Source organism: Solanum dulcamara, chromosome 6 (genome assembly GCF_947179165.1).
Source record: "Solanum dulcamara chromosome 6, daSolDulc1.2, whole genome shotgun sequence".
Lineage (NCBI taxonomy): Eukaryota > Viridiplantae > Streptophyta > Magnoliopsida > Solanales > Solanaceae > Solanum > Solanum dulcamara.
This window is the reverse complement of record NC_077242.1, coordinates 6,938,466-6,961,232: the sequence shown is the minus strand read 5'-3', so window position 1 is coordinate 6,961,232 and position 22,767 is coordinate 6,938,466. Positions and strand designations below refer to the sequence as shown.

General features: G+C 35.2%; 1 protein-coding gene and 1 pseudogene across 2 annotated transcripts; both read right to left on the bottom strand.

Annotated features, from left to right (window-relative positions):
* Nucleotides 1–273: 273 nt before the first annotated feature.
* Nucleotides 274–6,752, bottom strand: LOC129892642 (putative F-box protein At1g49610; annotated as a pseudogene).
* Nucleotides 6,753–8,786: 2,034 nt separating this feature from the next.
* Nucleotides 8,787–22,708, bottom strand: LOC129892252 (protein LAZ1). 2 transcript variants are annotated; one of them, XM_055967814.1, is made up of 8 exons: nucleotides 22,226–22,686; nucleotides 22,086–22,142; nucleotides 18,377–18,485; nucleotides 15,463–15,647; nucleotides 15,275–15,363; nucleotides 14,632–14,893; nucleotides 14,189–14,440; nucleotides 8,787–9,543 (listed from the first exon to the last, which is right to left on the bottom strand). In XM_055967814.1, the coding sequence occupies exons 1-8, from the start codon at nucleotides 22,400–22,402 to the stop codon at nucleotides 9,202–9,204; spliced, it is 1,473 nt and encodes a 490-aa protein (XP_055823789.1). In that variant the 5' UTR covers nucleotides 22,403–22,686; the 3' UTR covers nucleotides 8,787–9,201. The 2 variants fall into 2 exon arrangements, with proteins under 2 accessions (XP_055823789.1, XP_055823790.1); XM_055967815.1 differs by lacking the exon at nucleotides 8,787–9,543 and having other exon boundaries at nucleotides 14,286–14,445; nucleotides 22,226–22,708.
* Nucleotides 22,709–22,767: the final 59 nt, after the last annotated feature.

The window sequence follows — 22,767 nt, the reverse complement described above, 5'->3', positions numbered from 1 at the left end:
CATGGTGGCTAGGGAGTTCATTTGAACCCTCTTCCGCGAAATATCATACTATTTATACATGATTAAAATAATTTTTATTTATATATAGTAGATGTCGAAACCCCTTCGGCAATTTCATGTATCTAAGATTTTGAACCCTCTTATTGAAAATCTTGGCTCCGCCACTTAATACAATTAAAAAAAATTCTGAAATTTAGTAGTAGAAAACTGAACAACTAATAGAAAGCCCATCAATCTACCTTTCTCCTCTTCTAGGTCCTCATGTAAATGCAATTTCTCACACACAAAAAAAACCTTATAACATCCAACAGGAAAGCCCTTCAACAGTTATTACAGAAAATGCAGGAAACTGTGTCCACAGCGCAATTCATTGTGCACATTATTGTCACGAGTTTTAAAACTTATCTAGACCAATAACAGCTAACTGTTTATTGCAAAAGAGTTCCCAGAAACAAACTGTTCGAACTACTAAAATACGTCTGAAGGATTCACCTCAGTAGAAGAGCACTGTAGCAGAGGCAGAGGCTTTTGGTGCATTCAATAGCCTCTCTTCATATTCATGAGCCTTATCAGACATAAGACTATTTGGGTCAGAGGTTTCCTTTTTTTGCAAATATCTTCATTTTCTTCAACACCATGGAATGCCCGAGCAAATATTCCAGAAACTGAATCATCTCTCCATTACGCGACCAGCTATCTCCACCATCTTAAGGTGATGAATCAAGCAATGGACAGGAGCATCTACCATATTCCGATATTCACCCGCATCAAAATCGTATAGGTGAATCCATGAGAGTGTGTTCTAAAATAAGCACAAGAGCATATCTCACATTAAGAGTTGTACCAACCAAAATATAACAGACACTGAGCAGGACTAAAAAATACAAATTGCTAAGGTAACACAAGATGAGAACACATCTACGGTTACCGTCAAACAATATATAAAAAACCATAAAAGTTCTGAAAATTAAGTTTCACTGTTGTTTATCTTTTGGAAAAAAATAGAATTAGAAAACATGATATCCCAGTCATACCTACTCTGTTAGTGTACTGTCCAAACAAACATTTCAAAGAACGCAGTTAACAACAAGAGCAATAAAACAATTAAATTTTGTCATGCTTGGGGTGTAGATTCATCTAAGAAGTAATTTCGATGATAGGATTCTCCAAGCAAGGACAGTGCTTCAGCAAGTTAAGTATTCCTGGTAGGTGCCATATCACAATATTCAATTGAAGATGAAGGGATTTGCAGCTGAAGGTCGAAGCTGGTAGACTGTTCAACTGCCACACAGAAAATGCCTAGGCAGACAAAAAATTAAACATAAGAGTTAGAGAAACAAAATTAATAGTGATTTTAGTATTGAGCTTAATGAATAAGGATTTGTGCTGACTACCACAAGGTAAGTAACAAAAGCCTTAAAAAGCTGATTGCACAGTGTTATGTGAAATATTGACAGATGCCTGAGCCTGAGACGTTAAAGACAAAACCCAACACCATAATCCCTCTAATCCAGTTTATAGTTAGTATAACACCCTAAAGGTAATCTCTCCATAGAGTCAGAAATCATAACTATACCTGGAAAAGTTGCGGAGAAAGAGAAAAAGTGCTTACCAGAGCAAACCAGGAACATAGCTTGAGAGTTTTGGCCCCGGTAAATGTTTGGAGGAATATTCTCATGTTTTGGTAATCATTGTACCCATCAAAGTCAAATATAAGATTATTATTGACAGACACTTCAGCAATAGATGCTACATTTGCAATATCCAGCACCTCCAGACACATCTAATGAAATGAGAGTTGGACAGGAGACATGTATCCTTGGTTGAAGCCATCAAATGACAAGTTTCAATTTATTTAAATTTGAATTGAGCAGAACCACTCTTCTATGGCTATAGCAAAGCTGCAGCGTCAATTCCTCAACCATTGGGCAACCAGATAGAATATAATCCATTGATTGGTCCATTAGCATAATGTTATCAAGATATAATGTTTTTAGAGACTTCAGCTGACTCTTCTTTTCTGTATTTATCTTACAGTATGTCAATTGGAGTTCAACCAAATGAGGACAACTTAGAACACAATTAGGCAGATCATAAGCCTCTGGATGATTTGTACCATGCTCAGAGAAAGACAAGTCCAGTACCTCCAAATTCTTATTTAATGCGAACTGGATCCAGATACCAATTTCATTAGCCATCCTTTTTTCACTCCTCAGGAAATCATACTGCCATATGTCTGTTCTGCCGGATGCTCTTTGCCAAAATGAGTAAAATGAAACTTAAGGCAGAACTTATGAATAGTTGGGCCCTTATGAAGAAGAAGCACATGAAGAACAAAGATCAGGAACTTTTCGTCATAGTTAGGACGACTAGCTCGACAATAATAGCCACAGTTGTGCCCCAAAAATACGCATTGATCGAAATTGAGTGTGTGGATGAATGGCCAGAGCTGATGAAATCTTCTGTTTGCATGGCAGAAACCTCTGACAGCATCCTTTAATGGCAATAAGGTGAAAATATGGATGAGGATGGCATTTGGTAGTCCAATGAAGCGGTCTTCGTTAAAAACACAACTCCTTGTTTTGCAGACATATTCATTTCTGTAAAACATCACAACACGTTTTAGGTGTGAGAAATTGAAACTATGAGCTGAAGAAAATCGTTAGCCTTAAATTGGGATATTCAGAAAGAACAAGTTTTTTCCAGATTGAGGATTAATCTATAGAGAGGGACTGACAATTGTTATTCCTATAAACCAAGAGGACGGGAACAAGACCTGTCATCCCTCAATTGATCAGATTGAGGAAATCCTAGAGTGCATCAATCTCAGCATATCAAATTTCCATTTAGAGATAACTGTTCATGATAATAAAACATGAGATCAACTATCTCTTACACAAAACGTCAAAAGGATAACAACTACGCCTCAGCCCCAAACAAGTTGAGGTCAGCTTTATGAATACTACATCAACAACATACCCAATACCACAAGTGGGTTTGGGGAAAAAAGGATGTATGTAGACCTTAACCCTACCTTTGTGGGAGTGGTGAGGTTGTTTTCTATAGACCCTCGACTCTAGAGAATCATTTTCCAGAATAGGTTTGAACAAAACAAAAGATACCCAAAGTAAAAGAGACAACAATAGCAATAGAAATGAAGAATAAGATAATACTAGCATACTAATAAGATTGGCAAGTAGATAGGTGTTCCGGCCTAGAACCCTGCTCTACCATTAGGAAGAGAGAAGTCACTCGACTACCTACTAATTGTTTACATTAATCTTCGATCTCCATGCTCTCCTATTTAGGGTCATGTTCTCGGTGAGCTGAAGATGTAGCATGTCTTGCCTAATCACCTCTCCTCAATTCGTCCTTGGTCTACCTCTACCTCTCCTTAGACTTATCATTGCCAACCTGTGCACCTCCTCATTGGGGTATCTGTGTTCCTCCTCTTCACATGCTCAAATCATCCCAGTCTCGCATATTGTGTGCCATGCATGTCACCCCTACCTAGCCCTACATATCATCATTCGTGATCTTGTCCCTCCTAGTATGCCCACATCCATCTAAGCATCCTCATTTCTGCTACTTTCATCTTCTAAACTTGAGAGTTCTTGATTGGCCAACACTCAACCATGTACAACAGAGTTGGTATAACCACCACTCTATCGAACTAACCTTAAAGTCTCGATAACAGGTTCTTATCACATAAGACACCAAATACGAGCCTCCATTTCATCCACCCACGTTCTAATATAACGTGTGACATCATTGTTGATCCTCATTTAAGGTCATATCATCATCATAATTAATAAAATAAAAATGTGAAAAATACGCCAAATATATATATAAATAGTACTAATAGTAATATTTAAAACAACAAAAAGATGCTGCTTAAAATAGTTTTAATGGAAAAACAAGTCACAAGTATTTGTATCTAAAAAATATCAATAGAACTCATGGATCGATAAGTAGAGATGTAACTCACATGATAAAGTTACATAACTACATTTTCATTCTGAGATCCAAAAATTCGAGAACAACATAGAAATCCAGAATTTCTATTATGAATGGCCCCTAACAAGAGTTAGCCTGCACACAAATGCGATAAGTTCATGAAATTTATACCAATTTCTGAAAAGCTTTCTTCATTCTTAGATCAGTAAAGGCACACTTGCACAAATTTAGACATACCAATAAGTTGTTGCCCAGAAAGAGCCAACATTCAAAATAGTATACAAGCACAAACCAAAATCTCATATATAGCATGGAGCTTACAATTGATCCAAACCAAAAGTGGTAGCAAGACAAAATTTAAGTATCTAAAACCAGTATATTTGGGTATTTTATACCATGAAAAGAAAGGATCACAAGATACATTAGAAAAAGAATGATCCAATACAAGTTGAATCAAAGAAAGATTCTCATATCAGATTCAACATTTGAAACACAAAGCAAAACCATAGATTTTCCAAACCTAAATACTCCCTACTAAAGATGAACAAGTATAAACATATGAGTGATTCCAACGATAAATTGAACTATCTAAAAGGAAAAAGAATGAATAGCATAACATTTTTTGTATACCTTCTTCAGGATCGATTTTCTAGTCTTAGATCAGAAATCAGAAAAGATGACAAGGGTTCAGACAAATCTGAAAGCAGTGGAGACTCAGAAAAATTCAAAATTAGTGATGAAGAGTGGGAAGAGCTAGACATGAAAGAGGCAAGTCAGATTCGCTTGTGTTTAGCTAAAAATGATCTTGCTAATGTGATTGGATTGTCTACAACAAAGGAGTTTTGGGAGAAACTTGAAGAATTGTACCAAACCAAAAGTATTTCAAATAGATTATATTTTAAGAAACAATTTCATAAATTGCAAATGGATGAAGGTACAACTATTTCTGATCATCTGAGTGTCTTGAATGAGATTATTTTTGAATTAGAATCAATTGGAGTGAAAATTAATGATGAAGACAAGGCAATTCGACTCATTTAGTCTCTTCCATCTTCCTATAACTACATGCAACCCATTTTAATGTATGGGAAGGAAACTGTGATTTTCTCGGAAGTGACGAGCAAATTAATTTCCAAGGAAAAAAGATTGAAGAATGGAGATGAAAAATCTCAAGAAAATTCAGCTCTTGTTGTTAAAGGAAAATGGAAGCAAAATAAAAGCTCCAAGAAAAAAGTTGTTTGCTGGGATTGTGGTCAATCGGGACATGTTAAAAGTAAATGTCCAAATAATGGGGCTAGTTCGGCTGAAAGCTCCAAAGGAAATGCTGTCAATGTTGTCTTCGAGGGGATAATATTCTTTTGTAAGAAAGATGAAAATTCTCATGGCATGAATGCTACATTTAAAATTGCCATGGAAGAGAATGTTTAATTGGTAGCTGGTCCACAAGTTTGCACATGGGCATTGATTGATAGGTGATGCAAGATGTGTGGTGGAAAGAATGTCGATGGCTAATGAACTTTCAAGAAATCAACAAGAGGGTTGCACCATAAGTTATTAGCAAGTTTTTCGACATGAGCCAAAATTGAAATTCTTGAAATTGGAAAGTGATTTCAAGTGAAAATTCTTGGATTGGTTTTTTCAATCTGAGTGGATGTACTCTTTATGGTGGGGGTATGATAATTCTTGAATTTAGAATTATGATTGTCAGTAGCAGACAATGTGAAAGTTGCAGCTATGTATGATTGGTCGAGATTAGAGTCGGGTGGAGAATTGACACTGTTATGTGTAGCTGGACAGCTGTAAAGGGCCAACGGATTGCACTTTTTCTTCTTTTCAAAAGGTAGAGATTTGTTATGTTTCTTTTGAAAAGAAGCAAAATTTGTTCCACATTGCTGAATGGCCAATTCATTTTTCAGTTATAAAATGAGCCTAGCTCATTGGTTTATAACACCACCAAAAAAAATTCAATTCCTTATATATTATAGTAAAGGTTTAGAGAATTTTCTCTTGGATATCTTGGGTGTAGTATTTTAGGAACTGGGGTGTGTAGAGAAAAATATTGTGCATTGTATGGTGTAATAATTTGCATATAGTGAGTATTTTTCTGAGAGAGCCGTGGTTTTTCTCCAATTGGGAGTTTTTCACGTTAAATCTTTGTGTTGACGGGAATTAGTAGTTGTTTTTTCTCAACACGTTCTAGTTCCTGTACAACCTAAAAGACAGAGATAATCGAACTGCATTCCGTAACAAAACTAACTGCAACCTCAAGCTTGTGGACGACTTGCTGATTCACAACGTGAGCAAAAACTTACGGATGAAATAAACAACTGAGGCTTATGGAACTGACCTACTTTGATGAAATATTTCCATATTTTCTGCTAGCTCAGGGCACACACCTCCATCCGTGCATCTTTATAAGCACAATTTCAACCCATAAAGCAATCAGCAATTCACACAAGAAAATCTAAATCAAAGACTCAATCTCCAGAAAAATGAAGCCGCTCAAAAAAATTCAATCTTTCATTTAGAGTTCCACACTAACTACCTCTTCAAATTATGAAAATTACAGCAACAAAAAAAATTCTCTGAGAAGAAGGGGAAGGGAGCAGGAAGGGCAAGTGAGGAGGGAGGAGTCAGTAGGGGTAAAAATGGTGGAAAATTAATGGTGGGGATGCTGGAATTGAGAGAAGCATCGGTAAGGTCGCAAGATATGAGAAGATGGAGACAAAGACGACGTTTTCACGGATGAAAATGGGTTTAATTTGTTATGGGTTTTGTTTATTTTAAACACTTTGGTTCGGGTTAAAAAAAGGAATCCTGTGATTTTAATCGATTTTGGAAAATCGTCATGATGGGTATATTTATTAAGTTTCTTAATGGTAAGGATATGAATGATCGGACAGAATAACGAAAGATAAAGTCAACTAATAAATAAAAATTAAAATATATTTTTATTCTTTTTTAATATTAAAATAAAAATGAAAATCAATGTCGATATTTATAATTTTTTTAAAAACAAAATAAAATTGACTTTTGTAAGTCAATTTATGTTTTTTTGGATTTTGGTGCTAAAAAACAATCTGTGGAGGTCAATTTTGTTAAACAGTATTTTTCGTGAAATCTATCTTCGGATGTTGACTTGAATTTTTTTTGAGTTTTCGCACTAACAAGATCTACTATGGAAGTTGATGTTATTAAAAAGTAATTTTATTTTCGTGAAACCCATCTCCAAATTATTTTTTGGCAAATCTAGTTAAATCGATCTCTATAAGTTGATTTTAATTTTCTTTAATCAATCTCCAAAGTTTGATTTTTTTCAAAAAAAAACATTTTCTAAAAAGATCAACTTTCAGAATCCATTTTTCACGAAAAAGAAATTTGAAGTATATATATATATATATATATCAAAAGTATGATAATAGCTTGGGTCGGTAAGTCAAAAACTGGGTGAGTGAATTTATTTAATTGAAATCACAGTTAAAAATTGGACTAGTAATGAAACGTCATGTGGATTTTAAATTATTTTTAAAATTAGAGAACATAAGTGAACTAAAAATACATTAGAGGACTATTTTTTGCAAAATAGGAAAATGAAAGGTATATTTACATTTTTTTGATAGTCCCGGAGCATTTTTGACCTTTTTTCGAAAAAAATACATAACTATACAAACTAGGAAGATTTTACGTCTGGATTAAACACATTATTCACACTATAATTTACAAAGAAAATCAAATTCTATAAATTCAAAATATTTTCTCAACTTCTACTATTACTTTTTATCTAAGAACAAGAGAAATATTGTGCTTCTTAATAAGTGACCTTTTTTAGGAGTACATGAGTGGAGCTACGATATTAGTTACACATTTGATCAAAATTAAAAACATTAACTTAATATTTAGGAAAAAATTTTAAATATGCCATTGAACTTTTAAAAATGGCTTAAATATGCCATTCCATTTATTAATACGTGTGCTTATTTATGTCGTTACCATGACACATTTGGTTCAGTCGTGTCATTAACCACTAACAGAGCCCCATTACTACCATATTTTGCCATATGAAATTGTCTAAACTCTTCATTACTTATCAACTTTCACCCCTTTTACAAGTGTCATATGTAATCATTTCACTACGTTGCACATTTGAGCCTTTCCTAAATCTTTGTATAACACATCTAACTCAAACTACACACATCAACGCATCTAACTCACACATTAATCAGGACACTGATTTAATTACAACTAAAGCTAACTTTACATATACGAACAACTACATAAAAAGAATATATTTACAACATTTTTTTTGTTAAAGATATTTGGAAATTTGAAATTTGAAGAGTCCACTGCTGATCCAAGGCAATTTCTCTTCTATCAAAAGCCTTTTTGCATGTGTGCTGAACAGAAACACATTTGGTGCATAATATTGCAGTATTAGATTAATAGACTGGCTGAACCTAAAGCGAAGTACATAGAAGTACAAAACAAGTAGGAGCAGTATTTCAGAAGCTTTGCACTGAAATAGAACTCACTAAAGAACAAATGACAAGCTGGTCTCATAGGGGGGAAACATCAATTGACTCCAAATGGTGCCCTATTTAGTGTCAAGGGGGTTATATTGCTAATGCATGCCAGGATAAACTGTTAACTAAGAGATTACATGTTGATGATGATATATGTTGTCTATGTCAGGAGGAAGGCACCACAGTCAATCCAAGAAAGAGGTCTAGATTTTAATAGCACTCCTTAAAAGGTGTTACATCGCCAGATGCTCTTTAGGTGTATAAATTCTATGTTGTCAATGGTAATATGTCTATGTTTACCAAAAAGCGCAGGAGAAAACACCATTTGATGATATAAATAACTGCCATCGAGTTAATTTCATCAATGACAGGCATACCTCTTCCTAAGATTCAAAATCTAAATGCAAAACCTTCTATATGAGCCAGACTGATCCTGATACAACAAGGGATCATACACCCATGAGGATACATCTATACACCATTGAAGACCATTATGTGCAACAACAATGACAAGAGAGAATGAATATGCAAGTGCTTTGTAGCACTTGAACTCTGAATAGAGAAAAAAGCCCCAGATGGACTTTGCTGAAGCAAATACTTCAACTTCCTTGGAGCAGAAGAATGATGTTGTACAGAGTTAAACAACTCCAGATTTTCAGGCAGAGGTGTGCATACTGTATAGAAGGTCTTCAAAGCAATTACTTTCTGCCCTTCTCTTTCCTGACTAATCCTTAGTAAGCCATCTTCGGCCACGAACTTGGATACCACCGTAGCTCTGATCACTGCTACTTTCTCCACCACTTTCTGCACTGGTATATCCAGATTTCCGACGATGCTTCTTTCTCCTCGAAGTTCCACTGTCACTAATGCTTCCATGTAAAAGTGGATCATCTATCCCACGTATGACCCTCCGTGCTGGAGATGATGTTGCAATGCAACTGTCATCCTTCGTTCGCTTCTCTTTCTCATGCTTCTTTATGTTCTGAGAGATCTTATGCAATTTTTGAATTCCTTTCTCTACAGGCTCCACTGCTTGGGTTACCGTGAATTTCAAATCATTCACTATCTGTAGAAAGTAGTTAACAAGGGGATCAACGATAACAGGGAGACGCAACAAATAAAAATGTCAATTGTTGCAGATCCATGTTTTAGTTTTCACAAGATAGTAGGTAAAGATCAACACCATATACAGCAGTTAACTATGTTAGTTAAAGTCGGCTACAGGATCCTTTCTATCCATTCCACTCTATCAAAGTCTATTTCCTACCAATAGCAAATAATTTATTGTTTAAAGCAAAATCCAAGATATCTAAAAACAGAGGATATCTGGATCTCACACATCTCAACACTAATATACAAGTCTAGAACCAACATTAAGTACTCTTGCCACACATCGAACCTTATCTTTTTATTCCATGAAATTGTATGTCTTTTGAAACTACTACAGTCCAATAAAGTTTTAGATCGATATCTTACCCTCTTTACTATCTTCCTCTATAGCACCTATGAACTGCTACATTTGGAGGTTTACCAAGAACATGGTGTCAAACTGGCTCAGGTTGACCTGTCATCCTATCCTCTATCTGTGCTACTTGAATCCTCTGTTAGATATGATCAGTTCTAATTTCACCAAATCCTTATAACTGCACATCTATCTTAACTTTTTAAATATTTTTATAAGGTAATAAAAATGCTTGTATATTTAAAATATCCATCTTATGATATGGCCTTTAGAGGCCTAAGTACATTCACTGTCATACAGCTTCATTAGTCTCACAATCGTTTTATATAACTTGCATTTCACTTAATTATGCATCTTTTTATTGCATAATGTTCCTGTAGCACTCCTCCATTCCAATCGTCCTATGTATTACATTGTCATCTAACAATTCTCTTTGGAAGACTAAGCGCAAACATTTGAATTGGCTACGTTCGATACCATAATCTCGTCTAATCCCACTTCTTCATTCTTTTTAAGGGACTAAATCTACAATTCATATATTTTTTCTTACTTCTACTTATCCTAAAACACATTACTATCTAGTTCCCATAATTCTTCTCCATTATTCCAACTTCTAGCCTACCCTTTCGCGAGTTTCAACAATTAACTATCATTTTTAAATAGATTGCACCATGGACCCTCATCATCTATACTATTGACTACCTCATCCACGACTACGGTAAACAAATATGGATAGGGGTAGGCCCCCGCAATGCAGTTTGGATTATGAGAACATCCATATGAATTTTCGCTTTTCAGATTTAAAAATTACAAACCAAATACGCTAAATTTGGTTTGGCTTTTTAGAGTTTGATTTCAGATTAATCGGTTTGGTTAATTCATTTCGGTTTGAGCCTATAGGTTGTGCTTCTACTTACAAATAAGGAACACCTCTAAATAAAGTATTCACGTCTAATTGCCTTAATAATTCATCTCTACTTCAGTCGCTTCCCAGCTTCAGCCGTTTTGAGCAAAGAGCAGTAAGCGGAAATAGAGGTGAGTAGAGGAAGAATGATAAATTTACTTAGTTTTAGTTATCAAAGTTAACCCAGAGGCTTAGACCCTATTCCTTCATTTTTGGGGGATAAGGTAAGATAGTTTTATTAATGAAGGGAAGAAGGTACTGCAAGTAAACAAGTTCCGAACCAGGAAAGTTAGATTTTCCAGCATATTGCCCCTACACCACAAGGATAAGTTTTATATGCATCTATACTTTACAAAATAACTTTGTTGTTACCCCCCACCCACCCACCCAAAAAAAAAAACGCATGTTGTTTCTCTCCGACGAAATAGTCCACATGATGCACAGAGGGATGACCTTCCAAGTTGACTTCACTGCTTCGCGCTTGGAAGTTGACACTCTTCTCTTAAGTGGGCTGCTGGTCTTCACAGATGATTTAATTTAATATAGGGCTAATGTTTAATGGAATGTTTGGTTTAGTTAAGGCCAAGGGACTAAAGTATTTGGATTTCTGGATATCGAAATCTTTTTCATCCCCAATCAAAATCCAAATTCTTCAAAAATTAAAGGAAACATGCGTAAATGTACCCTTAGGCCAACTAGTTTACCAACATGACCAAAGTATACCTATACACTTCGGTTGTGCATGTTTTGTATAGGTATATATTATATGTATAGTGTATGTATATTTAGTATTAAGTATACACTACCTATGCACTGTGTACATATTTGTAAACTAGATGCCCAAATGATATTCGGCTGTAATTTTCCCGCCAACTAGTTTACCAACATGGCCAAAGTATACACTACATGTACACTTCGGCTGTATATATATTTAGTATAAAGTATGCACTATCTATACACTGTACATATTTTGTAAACTAGATGCCGAATGGTATTTGACTGTCATTTTCCCAAAATTAAATCCACAGTGCATCATAATCCAGAATACCTAACCAAAAATCCGAAAAAATTGGATTTCGGTTATACCCAAACTATGCCCACCCGAAGGTATGGAAGAAAAGCTCAATGAATATTGCCATTTCCTAATACCTACACAATCTTTCCTCGTGCTTAATTATATAGTTTCTCTTTAATTTAAGGAGTTCAATTAAGAGGAATATCAAAGACCCAACCTTGAAGACGCTTGTAGCACTCCAGTTCATCTGAATTCAAGTGTCCAATTTTATAGTGCCTATGCCAGTGATCATCCTATTTTTTCTTAGAGCTTTGTTTCACCAATAATAGATCTTTGCTCCTATTCTATTTGGCTAATTGACAACTAAGGGGTGTTTGGATAAGCTTATTTTAAGTGACTTAAAAGCCAAAAGTAGGTAGCTACCTACTTTTGACTTTTGGCTTCTTCTTTTTTTTGTACTTTTTAAGCCTAAAGTAAAGAGCTTAAAAGCACTTTGTGCATTTGCCAAACACCTCTAACAATTAAAAAGTGCTTAAAAGCCAAAAGCACCTAAAAATAAGCCTATATAAACACCCTCTTAAAGATTCTTTCTTTCTCTTTTTAGTGAAAATTGATAACTAAAGATTCTTAAATAGGCAAATAAATTGGAACAGCCAATAATGACTATTATTATTATTATTAATATATTTTACACGCATGTATCTACGAATGCTCCAAGAGCATTCTTAGCTTCATAAATTAAACTAACAGGTTGTCAACAGCACCAACGAAGCTAGTCAGAGAACTAGTTACTTAACGAGAAAGTAACAGCAATCACTTAGAAATCACGTTCGGATGCACTGGAGAAACAAAATAATCACTGTCAGTGATTTTGCTTTCACTTAAGCTAGAAAACAACAACATACCCAGTGAAATCCCACAAGTTGGGTTTGGGGAGGGTAGAATGTATGCAGACCTAATCACTACCACGTGGAGGTAGAGAGGTTGTTTACGAAAGACCCTCGACTCAAGTGAAGAAGAAAAAGACAGTGAAAAAAGATAGTAAGTAACAAGGAAACAGTGCAAAGTCTACCAGAAGGGAGCAAAGACAACAACAGAACAGTGCAATAATCAATAAACAACATACTAAGACAGATTATTTAAAACAAGAATAAACAATGCTATATATCAAACAAAACTACAATAAAACAACTAGTACAATGGCAAACACTAACCACCCTAAGCAAGACAACCCTACACTACCTACTAACCTGCTCTCCTAATATGTGTCCTCCACACCTTCCTATCTAAGGTCATGTCCTCGGTAATCTGAAGCTACGTATATCCTGTCTTATTACCTCTCCCCAATACTTCTTCGGCCTACCTTTGCCTCTTCTCGTACCCTCTATAACCAACCTATCGCACTTCCTTATTGGTGCGTCTACGCAGCTCCTCTTCACATGTTCAAACCTAAAATTGGTCAACCATGGTGATTGTGTGATGAGATATGTTCCGTTGGAACTTTCCTAAGACCTGGTATCCTTTTTTATCAGTCTATCATTTTGTCGAGCATAGATCGTGTCACTTCTCCACAAGCCAAGAAGAAGCATAACGAGATAACTCAGACCACTAAGCAAAACACATCTTCCAATCCGACACCAAGAACAATATGATGAAAGTGGGAAGACTGTCGGATAAACTAGGAAACTCAACAGTCTCCCCACATTTCAACTGTCCAATACCATCCGCAAAACTAATCAGAATCCAGAAAAATTCCAAAATTTTAACATTGGCAAGAGATATTAATTCACATAGTTGGAACTGAACACAGCACTCAATATCCCTTTTGTTCAGTCCTTGTCCCCTGTTCTTATTTTAAATCATATATTCCTATCTTTGACAGCTGTGCACTTGTCATTAATCAAAGCAGTTAACTTGATTTTGGCCGGTGAGGATATCTTAGAAAGTTAAGGAGCTATCCTGAAAATGGCAAACAAACTCTGTACTTCCAATATATTCCGGGGTAATAGCAAGAACGACATCAGTTGATTCACCAATATCATGGTGTATTCCCTGGTATTAAAGAACAGATAAGAGAAGGTGCAAAAAAACGCAATAGGATCAATTCCTTGGAATGTTCTCCCCAGAAAGACTATTTCACTCCCCAACTATTAATTCTTCTTCTCTTTAATTGTCAACTCTCTCTCACGACAACTAAGAGTATAAGCAACCGGATGAGGCTTCAGTTGTCTCATCCTTTGTAAAACAATATTGAGGTTTTGATTCAATTGTATGGAGATTCACAATATATAAGATAGATCAAACCTTTTAGTAAAGAGAAAGAAACTTACATATTCTCGACCTCCGATAAAGACGTCCTTAACACTTTCTCTAATTGTCATTCCGCCCTTAGTATCAATGTCAGGTTGAGGAAGACGTAATTTGGTTGGACGCTCACTGTCTCTAACTTCCTCAGGATCTACTGGCAAGTCTGCAGACACATAATCCCCTAGAACAGCAACATCCCCAGTATAGCGCTCTCCCATCAGCTCGTATGGCTTTGCTGGGAAGACATAAAGATGAACTACAGAAGCAACACCCATCTGTACTGGATGAATAAACAGAACTGTAAAAGTCAAATTGTGGAACGAATATCAAGCATCCTTAGACAACTGATAAAAACTTAAAAAGCATAATACTGCACCCAAATAGAATTTTAGAAATCATAAAAGCAAATATTCTTGTAAGAATACACTACATGTAATAAATGCATGCCCAATTCCAGAACAATTACCTCGATGCATATGATGAAATCTTGAATGCTGGATTCAAATTGCAAACCTTCAGCCATTGGACTTCGAAACAAACCGAGGGTAGAGAGAAGAGCTATCGCCAAACCTTGCCACCAAGTTAAGAAAACAATTGACTTGAACGTTAAAAACTTGTACAGCGGCTTGATGTGAGATAATTCATCCTTTGTAATGGCATAAAATTGTACTAAGCAATACAGTGCCCATGATTGACTGAAATTTAAAACCACAGCTACATAGGGGTACCTACAAAAAAGCAGAATTAAAACAAGAGATAATATTAATAACAAGTGGATCAGCCCAGTAAGTCAAGCACAGTACTGAAAGTTCTGCCAGATTATAATAGTTTGTAGGAGTATCTACCACATGAATGCTCTGAAATTTTTATGCCATGAAACATCGTGCTAATAAAAGAAAATATTTTTCCTACTTAAGAGAAATGATATACAAAATAGAGAGCTGTAAATAGATAAAACTTGCAACTTTTGAGGCATGCGCAGTCACTATCCATAAAGTAATAAGAGGTCTTTCTTCTTTCTTTTTTTTGCTTCTCCTGAAAAGGCAATGATTGTAGCACAAAGGGAGTGGTAGATTTTCTGTACAAGTATACTAAGAGGTATTTCTTACCCACAATTCCACTTAAAGTCTCCTTCACAATAGACACCAAAAGCTTCAAGAATCACTGCTAAAATAGCAGTAAGCGCTTTTATGATCATCTACAAAGAATATTTTGTATCATGTTAATCACAAGGAAAAAGATGAGCACAGCTTTTATGTCCAAAGGAATATAAATCTAAGTAAAGTAGCATGCTCACATATTGGACGATTCCAAATTTGATAACTTGGTAGACCCACTGACCAAGTTTCCATGGCTTTAAAAAATAATTCATGGGAAAAAGATGCTTGACAACTCCCTTCTCAGAGTCATGCTCTAGTAGTGGCATCTTTGAAGCTGCACGTCCTTCCCTCTCCATAAATAGTATAGCCCTCTCCTCCCCACCTAAGTCAAAAAATAAAATAAAAAAATTACAAAAAAAGAAAAAGGAAAAAAGCAATAATTTTGTATGTAATGATCAAAAAGCATTTTTAAAGTAATCCAAAATGTACATGAGTTGTAATAAAAACTTCCAACACAGTTTTAATCTTGGCAATCTTCCATCAGCATTTTCATGATCAGGACTACTAAGAAAGTTCACGCAGCCAAGAAGGCATGCCAACTGTTTAATTCAAAGGATCAAACATGTGTTAATATGTGAGAGAGAGAAAATGATACATTGATGGAATTAGACTCCGGTGATTCTTAGAGCTCATATCAAAGAAGAACAGAAGAGCAATTTACACTATCAAAAGTCCTCAACTTGCTAAAACAAGTAAATCACATATTTTCCTTCTATAGTCAGTAAAGCATATAAGTTAATGTCCTGAATTTAAATATTACCCGGCAAGTTGGTTGTTATAGTAAAGATAATCCCTGCATAAAATTCTACGTACACCATACTCTATTTCATTTTATGTGACTTTTTTCCTCACTCATCTGTTCCAAAAAGAAATAACATATTTCTATATTTGGAAACAATTTAACTTTGAACTTCTTATTTTAACCTTAATGAGAACCATTTACCGCTACACAAATGCTTTTTTTAATAAGGATATAACCACACAAGTGTTATGATATGTTTAAGACCGCAATTTTCAAAAGAATTGTAACACAAAAATGTTATGGCATGTTTAAGACCACAAGTTTCAAAAATCTTCATTTCTTTTTAAAAAATCATGCCGAATCAAAGCATGTCACATAAATTGAAATGGAGAGAATACATATCTAGTTGGTTGCATAAGAAAGATAATCTCCGCATAACTAAATGTTTTGTAGGCCACATAAGTAAAAACGATCTCCACATAATTAATGTAATGTTTGGTTGGCGGTATAATATGTATACATGCATAACTTTCTTTTTTTATAACGAGGGTGTCTAGGTCAGCTTACGCTATCTCGATTATGCCACCTAGAATCAGCACATGCAGGGACAGATCCACATAGGCTCTTATGGGTGTTCGAGCACCCATTACTTCCGAACTCATATATTTATATAAACTATTGATTAAATTAGCAACCTGGCTTGAGGATCACAATTACTATCCTTCCTGGGAGGAAATGATGGGGTGAAGGTTGTGGAATATATGGGAATATATGTCTAGTTTTGCTAGTAGTTCTGTAAATAGCAAGTAGTTAAGCAGTGCACTGAAGTCTGGGGCAGTATGTCCAGCTCTCAGTTTCTTTTAATATGTTCCTCAAAATTCACTTTGGTAATAAAATTTCTTTACTTACCCAAAATAAAAACTATTGATTAAATTAGATAAATTAAAAGAACCAGCACACATGAGCTAAAAGAGCCATTGGGTGCATTGGTTGCTACAGCGGGCAGACAAATCCTTGTTGTCTCACACTGCAGAAGATCGATACTCACTTCTAGCAGTTTTTTTCTTGTTGATCGCTTCTTTCCCTTTCTTTTTGTTTTTTCCTTTATTTGTTTTCTTCTTTTTTCCTTTTACTTACATTTTTCCATTTTTATTTTGTAAATTTGTGAAGATAAACCAAATACACAATTTTTATGTTAAAAAAATAAATTTGGTGCAAGCAATAATAATATTATACATCATTTTCAAATGAAAACAGAGGATGATTGTGAATAAAGTGATCTTTTTTTGAATGGTACAATATTTATTGGAGTTTATGTGTAAGATATTTCAACATCAGTTTCAACTAGTTATGCACTTGGTAGTTGTAGTGACAATGCATTAATGGAGTCGGATCCAAAATTTAAATTTAATAGATTCAACCACAAATCTTACCATTGAACCCATATTCCCATAACACTTTCCAAATTACATATTTGTTTAGAATTTAATATTTTTAGAAATTTTGGTGATCTTTTAACTTATATATCAATATTTTTTGTCGGAAAACATTGTATTTGATTGAACCCATTGATTATATGTCATATGCCTATATCCGCTAAATATTAACGAGCATCCATTACTTTAAAATTCTGGATCCGCCACTGAGCACAAGTATGGAATTACTTTGCCCACCAATGTTTAGGCAGATGGGGAGAAATTATCTAGTGTTTTTGTCTTTACAAGGATTTGAACCGTGGACTCCAAGGTTTTCACCCACTTTATTTACTGCTAGACCATACCCTTGTTGCTACAACACAACTTATAAGGCGGTCGTTGTATTATTTTGGGGACAAAAGGTGGAACAAGAATGCATGTATATTAGTAATACATGAAAAAGAGTATCTACTATAAAAATGTCCTTAAAGTGGATAATCATTGCATAAACATTAAATGTATTACATTACTCTGCACATAAATCCTAATATTATTTTCTCTTATAAATGTGGTGTCCCACCAACTTGCGTGTACCTTGACTAATTCCAAGAAGTACCCGCTACCTCCCACCAACACAAGTACCGATTTTTGCCTCCGTTGGAATTTGAACCTGAGACCTGATGATTCTCAACCCGCTTTATTGACAACTAGGTCACACTCTTGGATGCACAAATCCTTCTATTATTATTCACAACTTGAGAATTTCTACATTATTACTCACAACATAAAACAATTAAAAAATGCATTATAATCCATACATCACTAGTATACGAACCAAACGACCCCTAAATTAAAGTTTGCAAGATGAAGTATAAGATAGAAACATAACCATACCTAAGCATGCAATAAGATACCTCCCAAAGCAGTACATAGCAAAGGATTCATAGCAATCTCGCAATATCCCAATGTCAACACTAATTGCTGGATGTACCAATGACACAAACTGTGAAAAAAGAAATGATCCATTAGGAAATTGACAAAGTATATTTTTGAAAGGGAATAGACTTTCAAGTTGAGATAGACCAGATACTTGGAGCTGATCATCAATAAGAATAAATGCCTCTAGGCAACTTAACCATTAACTCTGTCAATGTCAAAACTCCAACTTTTAAGAGAAAAATCTTGTATCAATTTAATATCTTGTAGTATTTGTAGAAGCATGCAATGTTAAATGAGAGAAATACAACAACAAAATACCCAATGAAATCCCACAAGTGGAGTATGGAGAAGGCAAGATGTACGCAGACCTTATCCCTATCTTTATGGGATAAAGAGGTTGTTGTTTGACTTGTTTCCGATAGATCCTCGACTCTAAAAATGTGACAAATAATGGAAAAAATATTAATCCCTCTGTCCCAATTTATGTGACTCATTTCCTTTTTGGTTAATCCCAAAAACAATAACACATTTTTATATTTAGTAACAATTTAATTTTAAAATACTCATTTAACCCTTGATGAAATGATTTATAGTCACACAAATATCTATGACTTATTTTAGACCATAAGTTTCAAATGTTTTTGTTTTTTTCTTAAACTCTGTACCAAGTCAAACTACCTCACATAAATTGGGACGGAGGAGCATTAAATATTGTATCTATATTGTTACAATAAGCCCTATTTATATCCACTACATTACAATTCTTTTCCACGTAAGATACTATTTACAAATCTTATTCCTATTCATATTCTAACACTTTCCCTCAAGTCGGTGCATACAAGTCATATATATAGAGCTTGTTATAAATGGAATTAATACGAGGACTAGTGAGGGACTTTGAAAAAATATTTGCAAGTTGATCAGTTGGCTTCACAAATTCTATAACAATATCTTCGAAAAGTATCTTCTCTCTGACAAAGTGACTGTCAATCTCAATGTGCTTAGTTCTCTCATGAAATGCCGAATTTGATGTGATGTGAAGGGCCGCTTGGTTATCGCACAAAGTTCCATCCAACTGATTTCTCCAAATTTTAGTTTTCTAAGCAACTTTTAATCCAAACTAGCTCACAAGTTGCTACAGACATTGCTCGATATTCTGCTTTTGCACTAGATCAAGAACCCACACATTGTTTTTTACTCTTCCAGGACACCAAATTAGCTTCTATCAAAAGGTGATCCTGCCTAGTCAGTGTTCGTATATCCAACGATCTGCTTATGGCCTCGATCCTAGAAGAGAAATCATTTACCTAGAGATAACTTTATATATCGTAGAATAAGGACAACTGCATCCCAATGACTTTGACAAGGAGAATCCATAATCTAACTTACAAAAGTCATGGGAAAAGAAATGGTAGGTCTAGTTACTGTGAGATAATTCAACTTACCAACCAACCACCTATATCTTCTAGGATCACTGAATGGCTCCCCTTGACTTGGTAGAACTTTAGCATTCGAATCCATAGAGTGTCAATAAGTCTACATCTCATCATTCATGTCTCCTCAAGAATGTCTAAGGCATATTTGCATTGTGAAATAACAATACCTAATTTGGACTAAGCAACCTCAATACCTGGAAAATACTTTAGTTTGCCGAAGTCTTTAATCTGACAATGTTGAAAGAGATGTTGCTTTAATTTAATGATACCATCCTGATCATTGCTGATAATAACGATATCAACAACATAAACCACCAAATAATTACATAGATTTGGAGCATAAAGTCGATAAAACGCAGAGTGATCAACTTCACTACGAGCCATGCCAAAATCCTGAATTAGTGTGTTGAACTTCTCAAACCATGCTCGAGGAAACTGGTTAGACCATAAAGTGATCGTCACAATCGATACACTAGGTTAGATGGTGTCTGACATAGTGTCGATTGCGCTGGTCACTTTATGGTGTGAAACAGGATTGGATCTTGCCGGAAAAATTGAAAATGATCGAAAATCTACAAAAATTATATGGGTAAGATCGGAATTTCAGCACGACATGACTGAGAAAAAAATCTCAAAGAAGTGGCCGAAAATAGCTCACACTCCGACATGTGTGACAGACGCACCGCCGGTGTCGGAACTCTAGAAAGTGTATGACAGGGCGTCGCTGATTTTTGAGGTTTGGTCACGAGTACCTTCTGAACCTTGTGGTGGTGTTAATTCTCGTAAAATACTGTCGTTGGTGGAGGTGGTGCATGTCAGATCTGAAAGTCACTGGAATGAAGACGCGGTGATTGGCTTCTCTGTCACGGAGGTTTCTCAAGAAAGCTCCGATACCATGTGAAAAACATAAAGAAAAATATTGAATACACATATTGTTACAATGAGCCCTTTTTATATACACTACAGTATAAATCCTATTCCTATTCTAACATTAAATATATGTCTCATTTATTCATTTTAACCAAATACAGTCCAAAGCAAAACATCTTTGCTGATGAATGTTGTTATCTTATGTATAAAAAGATTAAAGGGCCATGCAAAAGAACTTATTGCTACTTACATAATCGAGAATGTTGTCTTTTTCTCCTTTTTTGCTAGCATTCTCAAATATATTCTTTTGTTTTTCCAGACAAATGTTTTTAATGTTGAGAGTGCACTAATCTCTTCAATCTGGCACAAACAGTGATCACCCCCAGCCCACCTTCAAACTACGTTCTCTGTTAGGCCCTTCAACCAATCGATACGACCCCACATAGCCGCTTTAGCTTAAACTCGAGCAATTCTCCAGAAAACTCGTTTTAGATCAACTAATAAGTGCTTGGATATCTTAGGTTATCTACTTTTATTTATGACCAATTAATATGGACATCGCTACACCATATGTATTCCTTTTCTCCTGTATTCCTAGTAAACTTTTGACCTTTCCGATATCTAGAAACAATTATCTTAAGAAATAAGGTTATCCTCCTTTTACCTTTCCTTCCTTTTTGTTTTGGTGCTTTTATGTGCTTACCCGGTCAAACTGGTTTTTAAAAAAAAAAAGTGCTATTGAATGTGTAAGAGAACAACTAGAAGGGCACGATTCAACAGATAGGATGTACATAAGAAAAAAAGGCTCAGAAATCCTTCATAGATCAAAGCTGAAACTTAACCAACGACACCACAAACCATTAGATTGAAAGATGAAGCCTTCTTCACTTCAATGAACAACAAAAAGACTAGACTGACCAGCTATAATCAAAAGTACATTCCACTAGTAAGGAACATGGGATAGCACAACTTGTGCTTGTCACTGTGTTTCTGCACTTCATTAGCCAGCAAAAGCAGACCAGCCTTTTAGCAATTTTTCCTTCTTTTATCTCCAATCAGCAATCAAGACCTATCATGTGTCCATCTCTCGGATGCTTACGCACCAACAGCTTTACAAAACTAGTTATATCAAAATGTGGAGAAGCTGAAGAACCCACAGAACCTTCACCACAAAAGGGAAGGAAACAAAACCCTCCTACTCTGCTAATGAGATTACTTTTATTAATGATCATCTCAAAATTATGCCAAAAAAAACATACCTTTCTTTCCCTTGGAGAAAGATATAACCTATATGCTACTCCCACAATGTTACAAACCACTACAATTAACAAAGAAATTTCTTTTACAAATGAACTTACTGATTCAACTGCATAACAAGGCACCATCAAAATCACACCAATCAAAAACATTTGTTCCTGCCAAGACAAATCAAAAAAATCAACTATTTCTCAGATACAACAAATATACATAGAATTCTTCGACTGAGAAAACAACAAACCTCTGGGTTTTTGTAAGCAGAGAGATGTTCAAAGAGGAGGTACATAGAGAGTGTGAGAGAGATAACAATGAATACTCCAGCAATTAGTGTTGCCCATACAGGAGGCGAGTAACTACTGAAAAGGTCATGGATGACCCGATTCAAATGCTCCGATGATAACGATATAACCCCTTGCATCAGCTACGATTTAGGGGTGCGTCGGAAACCTTGATTTTCTCCGATGATCGGAGCTCATATGAAATTTTTTTCTCCGCCTGAATTTATGCAAAAGTTCAAATAATATTCAAAATTCAACTCTCTAACTTCAAAATTTTTGAATCATTGGATTTCCCAAATTCGAGTTTTTTTCGAACTTTTCGTATTTATGATTTCGCCCCTTGAATTTTTTTCTGTTGTCAATTTGTCATCATCAGTGAACAGATTGTGGAATATCCGAAGATCTTTCAATTAAACGATAAAGACCCACAAGTCATGAAGTATCCAAATGTTACTTCTTCTCTAAATTATCTGTCATAATTTTTAAAAATAGTTTCTCAAAATAT

What these genes read in the sequence shown, in the direction of transcription:
- LOC129892252 (XM_055967814.1), bottom strand. Translation starts at nt 22,402, where the DNA reads ATGCAAGGGGTTATATCGTTATCATCGGAGCATTTGAATCGGGTCATC. An exon ending in CTGCTTACAAAAACCCAGAG is followed by an intron (nt 22,143 to 22,225) that starts GTTTGTTGTTTT and finishes TTGTCTTGGCAG; the next exon opens with GAACAAATGTTTTTGATTGG. An exon ending in TTATCGGAGGTCGAGAATAT is followed by an intron (nt 9,544 to 14,188) that starts GTAAGTTTCTTT and finishes TACTTTCTACAG; the next exon opens with ATAGTGAATGATTTGAAATT.